The 9,778-nt window shown below is 33.0% G+C and overlaps 1 protein-coding gene across 1 annotated transcript in view; it reads right to left on the bottom strand.

Moving 5' to 3' along the window:
* The window catches only part of LOC115881293 (acylamino-acid-releasing enzyme-like), a gene marked incomplete at its 3' end in the record, with an annotated part of 31,868 nt that overhangs the window by 2,485 nt on the left and 19,605 nt on the right, over positions 1-9,778 (bottom strand). Inside the window, 5 exon segments of the mRNA XM_030898719.1 lie at positions 1,848-1,985; positions 5,101-5,340; positions 5,396-5,570; positions 5,751-5,896; positions 5,952-6,219. Of these exon segments, the coding sequence (XP_030754579.1) occupies positions 1,848-1,985; positions 5,101-5,340; positions 5,396-5,570; positions 5,751-5,798 (601 nt within the window).

Raw genomic sequence — 9,778 nt, 5'->3', positions numbered from 1 at the left:
AGCAAAACCTCCCAAAAAAGTTAGAAAAGGAATCTAAAAATTTCAGATTATTCAAACGTCACTCCAATATTTTTCCAAATTGGAGTGAAATTGGGGTGACAATTTTTAACACGTAAGGAGCCATCTGGATTATGTGTTATCTGTGGTACTATATATGTACTATTTATACGCGAAAATTAAATGTATTACAGATACTCCTGTACTGAGCACATTATAAATAAGTTTTTTTCCTGTATTTACAGGAAAAAACTTATTTATATATTATTTATTATTAAAAAAGTTATTTAACTTTCTTATCGTTTGCATTTATGCCCATGATGCGTTATTTTTTACCATCATGGCAAATGTAAAATCCCTCTGTCAAAAAAGTTACTGATATTCTTAAAACTGAGTGCCTGAACGAATCAGATAGGTAACTCTTTTTACTTTCGTAAAATAGAAAAGGAAAATACTAAAACAAGTGACACTTCTTCCTCTTCTTGCAAAAATCAACACAAAATGTCATAATTGTTAAAAGTAAAATGTCATCAGCTTTTGACATTTCTAAATATCCGACAACAAAGAAAAATGTATGGCCGCAAGTTGCTAACCTAATAAAATTAACACTAGAAAAGCCCGCGAGAACTGTCAAATTCAAAGTTTTTCGTTTCACAGACTATATGTATGGCTGGCTGCATTATGTGTATATGTCGTGACAATGATAATAAACTGTAGTTGTAGTTTACAGCATAGATAAATGAAACAAGTTTAGATTGGAAAGTGCCCATAAGGACAATGTAAACACTATTTGGCGCTATTCTTTCAACGGTCGCGACCCAAAGCTTTTGATAATTTCGGATCGGTTCGGCTTTATGTAGCCAAATATTATATTTATTCAAATTTATTATTTTCTTTTAATTTTATAAATAAAATACAGTGTGTTGCATACAAGAAATCTTATTTTATATAAGGACATGTATGTGAAATACCTATGAAACATTGGAAACCGACGTTATGCCACGATCCGCAATGGTTTTTGCAATTCACAGTTCACAACACAGTTTTTTAGTTTTAATGCCACTTTTTCACAATTATCACGGGTTTGAGCAAGTAAAATTTGAATTAAACTCACACGATAACAATAATTACTTTGGGAATGGACGCTTTAAACACTTTTCGGTATTTTTTCAATGAGAGCGGTTTCGATTTTGAAAGATTTTATAATTTTTGAAGATTCTGACTATGACAAGAGAAAATTATTTCTGTTTTTGTTTGGCGGTTGTTCTTAGCAACCGCTATAGCAGCGCCAGATGGCATACAACGGTCGCGACCCAAAACAATTATATATTTTGTCGGGCTTTCCAAACTAAATTTATTTCCTTTATCTATGGTTTATAGTGTCTGCTGTTTTTCAATAAAAGTTTACTAAGTTTTGCCTTTACCCCTGATTTATTTTCAAGCCGAGTCTCCGAACAATAATACAACACCGTGCTGGCCACGATTCAATTGAAAGAACCGTATTCTAAGCAGTAAATCGAGTCTCACGATTCATTTTTAACACTCTCAAATGAACGACTCGTTCAATCTTTGCCCACCTCTAATACGGTGACTTTTTCACGTGTACAAAATTGCAAATGTGTAAAAATATACAGAATGTCACTTAAAATTCTTTACTTACTTCAATAAGATTTAAAGCGGACATATGAAAATCCGCCTTTACTTCCGAATTTTGATTAACTATTTTGAACCCAACTGTTATATTTATTTATTTCATAAAAATCAACAAATTAGGCATTGATAGCGCATTGATCAATCTGCTAAGATAAAATAGATAACGTTTCTGTACGAATTCTGTACTTAGAACTTACCGGAAGCTAAAAAGTTTGCAACCTCGAGCATAAAGTAATTTGCAAAAGCACTATGCGGTCCTCCATGTGGCCATACGATTAGAGGAACTGTTGCATTTTCTCCATTTTTCGGACCTAAGTATATGGCGTTGAAATCACCTACAAATAAGTACATATTTTAAAGCATTATCTACATTTTTTTTAAAGTCTACATTAAATTATCCCATATATTATTATTATTAGGTTTATAATAGTAACAAGCCCTGTTGGAACAAAAAGCTGGTCACTCTTGGACTTCTTAACAGAGCTAACTCCAGTGATATCGAGAAATTAACTGAGTTCAAAAAGGAAATAAGAAGGGCAAAGCGATCTGACTTTGGATCTTCTTGCGAAAACATCACTTCTACTCCATATGCAGATAGGCTACACAAAGCCATGGTCAATATCCCTGATATGGCACTTAAGAAATCTGACGGAAGTTACACGAAAGGACATGAAGAGAGAGCTAACCTCCTACTTCATACACACTTTCCAAGTAGCGTATCTATTGATACGCATGTAGTTCCGACTGAATACCCATAATCCTTGAAGGGAAGACTTGCAGGTAGCCAAGCTAGTAATAACAGAACAAAAACTGAAATGGGCTATTCACACCTTTCAGCCTTATAAAGCAGCAGGAGTAGATGTGATTTTCCTGCCCTTCTAAAGAAAGGTCAGAAATAGCTACTCATCATCTAGTAAGCATTTCAAGAAGCAGCTTAGCGATGGGATATATACCAACCATCTGGAGAAGAGCAAAAGTAATCTTCATACCCAAACCAGACCAAACTGACGGGCCTATTAAGTCCTAAATGATATAGGGTTGGCCCAGTCAGTTTGATTGAGACTAATGTTCGTTCATACTAAAAACGATGGAGAAAGTAGTGGACAACCATATTGGAGAAAAGCATCTTAAGGTTAAACCACCGCACTGTAGTATATTTATACAGGGTGGTCCGAACTGTATTCCGGAAACTTAGGCGCATATTCTACAGTTAAAAATAAGTAAAAAAGTTCGTATAAATATATGTCCTAAAAATGCTTGGTTTCGGAGATAGAGAGTGTAGAAGTATCATTTTTATTTCGATTTTTTATCGTCAAAGTAACATCAATATTTAGACGAATTTGGCGTCTGGGAGTTTTTTGACATAATAAATTTGGATTTTGATGTCAATTTGACTCCTATTTGTAGGAGGCGCCATCTACATGTGTTTTAACTGTTTTGATGAGTATTCGTCCGTACCTGTATAGAACTACTGCGTAAAAAATATACATTTCCGTGATTTTTTTACGTAAAAACCGTTCCCGAGATATTTAGAATGGAAAGAGTCAATACATGTCATTATTGACAATAAATAAACATGTCGAGTAGATAGTTATTTGACTGAAATGATAAATTTGGAAACTTTTATTTTTTTTAATTAATCATAATTTGTTCTTCGAAAAAATCACGATAAAACAGTTTCTGTTAAACTTTTAGCACAAAAACATTTCAAATTTATGATTTCAGTCTAATAACTATTAATTATAGTCAACATGTTTCTTCTTCTTATGCCGCCGGCGCCGTCTCCCTTCGGAGGCTGGCGATCCAACTGGCTATGATGGTGCGTGAAACCGCACCTCTGGGCCCGAATTCTGTAACTTGACATAAAAACGTTACGCTTTCAAAGCGGTGAGCGAAAGTATGCGATAAGCGGAACGTCAAGCAGTCGATTTTGGTATTCTCGTTGCTGTGCGAATCGTTTTCTGGATACGCGTTGAGCACATATTGACAGCATCGTAATTTCGCAGGTATCTAATAGTCAAATGTGACTAAAACAATGAAAAATGTTAATGTTACGTGAATTTTATAACCTATTGTTGAGTTATGTCAACCTATTTTCTATGGATATGTCATTATTCTTATTATACGAGGGAAATGTTGAAGACGCTTCTCAGCATTTTCGATGTTTTGAACAATATTTATAGCTACCAACTTGTAATTTGTCGATTACTTATTTAGGAATTTATAGAACAAGTAGTAGTTTTCACTAAAGAGCAAGATAACGCACGAAATCACAATTTTTTCGATTTTCACTGACAGTTCGACAAGCAAAACGATCCTTTAAGGCAACCGTTTTCAAAGCGCTTAGCGCAATCAGTAATGACGCTAAGTGCGTCAGACGAGAATACCCAAATCGTTAGTTAAGTGCGCGCTCAGCAAAAATTAACGTCATATACGCTGAGCGTCTAAAAGCGCTTAGCGTTTTCTACGTTACAGAATTCGGGCCCTGAAAACTTCGATCGATGTTCTTCCGAACCAACGATGCAGATCCTTAAGCCAGGAGTTTTGCCTTCTTCCCACTGATCTCCTGCCCTCAATTTTGCCTTCGATGACCAGTCTGAGCACCTCGTATCGATCACCCCTCACGATGTGACCAGACGTACTGTAACTTCCTTTCCTTCATTGTTGATAGGAGCGCTTTATCTTTGCCAATCCGCCTGGGTACCTCTTATTTGTCACTCTATCCATCCACGATATACGTCATATATGTCAACATGTTTAATTTATGTCAATGACGACAGGTCTTGATAATTTCGATTCCGAATATCTCGAGAACCATTACTCGTAGCGATTTTTACCACGTTTAAAACTTTTTAAAAGTTACGACGTTTTTTACGTAGAAAAGGTCTCTACGTAAAAAACGTCGTAAATGTGTATTTTTTTACTCAGTAGTTTTATACAGGTACGGACAAAAAGTTATTACTATTCAAACCAGTTAAACATATGTAGGTAGTGCCCTCTACAAGTAGGAGCTATATTGACATAAATATTTATCATCAAAAAAATCCCCAGACACAAAATTTTATCTAAATATTGAGGTTACTTCAGAAATTACTTGGAAAAAATCGCAATAAAAATGAAACTTCTTTACCTACACGTCAGCCACAATTTTATTCATTTTTCTTAAGAAAACGTAAAATAGTATACACGGTCGGCAACAGAGAGTCTTGTGTCAGATTTACACGTCTTAATCTGACGCTTTATTGCATGCGCTTTGGAAGATATTTGCTTGATATTGTTAAAAACATAGGATGTACTCTTCGTAGACACAAAAATCGGCACCTTAAGCCAGTCTTTGCCGACCGTATATAAACTACAATTTACCAGTATACAATATACAAGCAAAAAGCAAATGCTTTTTGTTTTTTGAATGTTATCATTTAAATACATTTAAATTAGAATGATACTTACCAACGGTCTCTCCAGGCACAACTATATCTAAATATTTGTAGGTTAAATCTTTTAACAGATCAACTTCAACTTTAGAACTTATTTCAACCCAATCAACTAAATTTTTAGATGTTAATTTTCCAATAACTACAATATCTGGAATAAGGAAATTTCTTCTTAAAGCCAAAAGTATATCGTCGTATGTATCTACCACTATTAGACTTCCATTTGGCCATTCTAATTCTGTTATATCTCCGGTATCTTAAAGTAATAAAGTCATATAAAATAATTTAAAAAGAAATACACATCTAATTACCTATATTAATCACGTAAGAGTTTATTGTATATTTCTGGTTAGTATTTAACAACAATCTGTTGTTACTTGCCCACGGCCTCTTAGGAAATCCAGTATTGTAAATTCCATAAAATGTTCTATTATTATTGATTAATTTTTCCTTAGCTACTATGTCAACGACGGTTTGTACTTTAGACTAAAAATTGATTATATTAGTTATATTACCTATTTAAGTATTGTCGTTGATTGAAAGAATTGTGTGTGTGTGGGTAGATACGCAACTTAATGGGCGAATTCGTGACAAGGCTGATTTGATTTTCCCTTACATCTCAAGTAAAACTGATAGTGTAAGCAACTATAAACATTATAACCTTACCTTGTCGTTCAAAGGCACACTCGTTTTAACTAAAGCCATACCAGCCATATGTGGTCCATCTGCTTTCCTTTGTAACCATACCAATGACTTACCATCGGGGGTAAAAATAGGAGACTTAACCGACTCAGATTTTAAATCTAACTGATCTATAAACGCAAGCCCATATTAATTAGTAGCAAGAGAAACATATTTATATATTACAATAATTTCCTTCAAAATCCAATTGAAAGATAGTACTAGGTCTGTTAGTACAATAGATTATTCCTAATTTTCTTGGATCAGTGAAATAAGCTACTCCTATTATGTATGAACCATCCAGTGAATATTTAGTTTTGGCGACACAAACATTTTCTGGAATGCCTTCAAGCACTTTGGCTGTATCGCTTTCAATGTCATATTGAACAATGACAGATGCTTTTTTGCCAACGAGTTGTTCTCCCCAATCTTGTTCAAACAAATACTCTTCACCCTAAATAAAAAAAAAATACTCAAATTAAACAAGAGAACACCTAGTGTGTATTCACTGATTAGATGGATAATCGAAAATATAATAATAACGGCGTCAAGTTACTTGGAAATTACCAATAAATGACATTCCCCATATCATTTTATACATATACCGGGTGCTGCATCGTCGTTGAGAACGTAGGAGATCCCATGCAAAATTTGAACTGTCCAGATATTGGCTCCCCTATGGATTTTATAGCGAAGTCGTAAATACACTTTTTAAAGGTCTACATTTGGTAAACACACATGCCAAATTTGAACAATTTTGGACAAGTCGATTTTAGGTAATTTGAGAAAAACTTAATCCATTTTTATATTAAAACCGAACAGGTAACAATCAAACACCAGTCAAAAACTGACATAGGTTACTGACTTAGGTTTACAAACTATGATTTTGTCATTGTCAAAAGCAATTTTAATAAAATTTTAATATTTAGGGAAAATTAACCGAAACATGTCAGATACACTGTCTAATCTATTTCCCGCGTATTTTATCATGTTCACTTTTTCTTTATATGTATAACAATAAATTATTACTAGTACTGAGTATTAAAATTTTATTAAAATTAAGTTGCGTTTGAAAATGACGCTGACAACTTAAGGAATGTCGGTTTTTGACTGGTGTTTGATTGTTACCTATTCGGTTTGAATTTAAAAATCGATTGAGTTTTTCTCAAATTACCTAAAATCGGCTTGTCAAAAATTGTTCAAATTTGGCACGTGTGTTTACCAAATGTAGACCTTTAAAAAGTCTATTTACGACTTCGCTATAAAATCTATAGGGGAGCCAATATCTGGACAGTTCAAATTTTGCATGGGATTTCCTATGTTCCCAACGACGATGCAACACCCGGTATAAAATAACACAAAATTATTTCGAAGATAACTCGAGGCTGTTTTTTTTTCGTTTATATGGTATTATTTTATGTACTGTTTTATTAAAATAAAAATCAAAAGGTACAAATATGTACCTTTTGATTTTTATTTAAGGTAATCACACACACAAAAGGTATACCGGGTACCGGGTCCGTCTCAAAAGTGGCTCACCCCTATAACTTTTTTATTTTTCAGATAAAAAAACGAGATTTGATATGTTAGTATATGCCATAAATTAGGATTGATTGACTTATTCAATTGTTTTCTGTCACTTCCTATTTCGCCGGAAATGACTACAACTTTTGACTTTTAAATGGCACCTTCGGTATTTTTTTACTTCATTCGATAGAAAATGACATTCTGAATAGAATGACATATCATATGTCAACTTTTGACATTTTTGCTTAAAACAAAATTGAATTTTAAATTTCAATCTAGAGTGCCATGGCTGTGTTAAAAACACTAATTTTTAATCAAGTAGCCTTGGAAAAATAGATTTGATCGTCTAATGTTATTCGTGTCTTGTCCTGGCTGGTTAAAAGATGCCCAAATCGAATTTTTAATCATATCTCAATTTTTTCAAATGGAATCAGGGTGGCTCATTAGCATATTTGGAAAAGGCATTTTTTTACGAATAATTTGGTACCACACACTTGGTATTTCGAGTCAAATTGTCGTTACGAATCGCATGTTGCAATTTCTAATAAACCATATTCGAAAATGTCAAAGTTGACATATGATATGTCATGCTATTCAAAGTATCATTTTCTATCGAATAAAGCAACAAAAAAACGAGGGTACCATTTAAAAATCAAAAGTTGTAGTCATTTCCGGCGAAACAGGAAGCGACAGAAAACAATTGAATACGTCAATCAATCCTAATTTATGTCATATATTAACATACCGAATCTAAATTTTTTATCTGAAAAAATAAAAAAGTTATAGGGGTGAGCCACGTTTGAGACGCACCCGGTATATATTATGGCATTATTTTATGTACTGCTTTATTAAAATAAAAATCAAAAGGTATCGAAAAAGGTATTATCGAAAAAAAAACAGCGTCAAAGTCGCCTACGGAATAATAATTGATACGAATCTTGATGAGGTTTATCCCTAGAAACTAAAACAATTTTAATCTACCTTAATCTACTACAGTTCCGTTAAAATTTAATAAGCATCCATTGATAGTAAAGACCGCCCAAAATTAAAAATAAAGAAATTCCTAAACTATACAAGGATTATGGAGAGATCATATATGCAGAGGATGGAACTCATGGAAAACACCAAATCGATTTGTAGAAACGTTTCCTATTCTAAACTTCAAAAAAAAACTTATTTCATATAATAAAGAAAAAAAAGCGATTGTTTGGTCACCTTGTATACCACTGTGCAAATAACGTTTATCAGATCATATATTTGTATATAGAATTGGCGCATTTCAACCGATTTTTAAAATTACGCCGAAAATTCAAAATACCGAGCAGCGCTCGTTACGGCAGAAATCAGAACTTCTCGACTCTGTATTTCACTCCGTCCCGGTTACCGTTCATGTTCATCGCATTGAAATAATACTGAAATCTTAGCTATATTTGATATCAATTAAACTTTTAGCCAGGTAATCGAGGGCGCGATTTTAAAATTCATTGGTGCCAACCATGGACATATTCGACGTCGGGCTGAAATCTTGAATTTAAATTTCGCACTGGGGATTCAGGTGGTAGTTCTGCTATAAAAAATGTCAACTTGCCACATTTATTTATTTATTTCCTAACATTGTCATTCGTTTTGACACTTCAGTTTTATATTACGAGTTTCTAGTTTAAATAAATAGTGTTGTGATACTTAAGCTTAAAAATGTTTATTAGCAGACCTTGCAGTCGAACATTGTTCTTTTTAGAACCACTTTTAGTGCGAAGTGTACAAGATAGCTTAATAGCCGTAAAAAACTATCGCAACTTTATTAGAATAATTTGAACGGGAAAACGGTAGTAATGGCCTACCTTAAGTGCTCTTAAGAAAGTGAGTCTTGTTGATGTAAATAATAACTATTTATATATTTAAAATTAGTTTATTTTTGTTTCCTAAAATATTTTGATTAAAGAAAATATGTAAAAGTGGGCAACGCTGTGCTGGTCAAGCTTCAGAAGCTTCTTTTAGTCAATCACGTGACTGAAAGTTTATTTGATTTAAACTACATGAGATAATATTTAAGTATTCTGGTTGTTGCTAGCGCAGTTATTGAAACTAATTCTAGTGCGAAATTTGTGTGATGTAACGCTGTTTCGGGCAGTACAATTAAGTGAAAAAGAACCCGAACTGAGCAACACGTTGTGTTGTGACAATTTTAAATGATAAATAAAATAAATAAATAAATGCCTTTATTTTCAAAAAATGTTACAATTTGTAGACAAAGGTAAACTAAACAAACAAAGTAAACAAACAAGGTACACAAACAAGCAAACAAAAGATAATACAAAACATTATACAAATAATATTGTCAGTCTTATTGTTTAAAATAAACATTTATAAATGTTTACAATGTCAAAGAATAAAAAAAATAAAAATAATATTCAAAAATATTTAGTTAGTTTAGTAAATATCACTGACCTCTAAATAAATTTATTTCGATGTCATTGGGAAATATA

This window comes from Sitophilus oryzae, unplaced genomic scaffold (genome assembly GCF_002938485.1).
Source record: "Sitophilus oryzae breed Bouriz unplaced genomic scaffold, Soryzae_2.0 scaffold_1712_pilon_pilon, whole genome shotgun sequence".
NCBI lineage: Eukaryota > Metazoa > Arthropoda > Insecta > Coleoptera > Curculionidae > Sitophilus > Sitophilus oryzae.
Note: the sequence above shows the minus strand (reverse complement) of the source record. Positions and strands in the feature narration are given on the sequence as shown.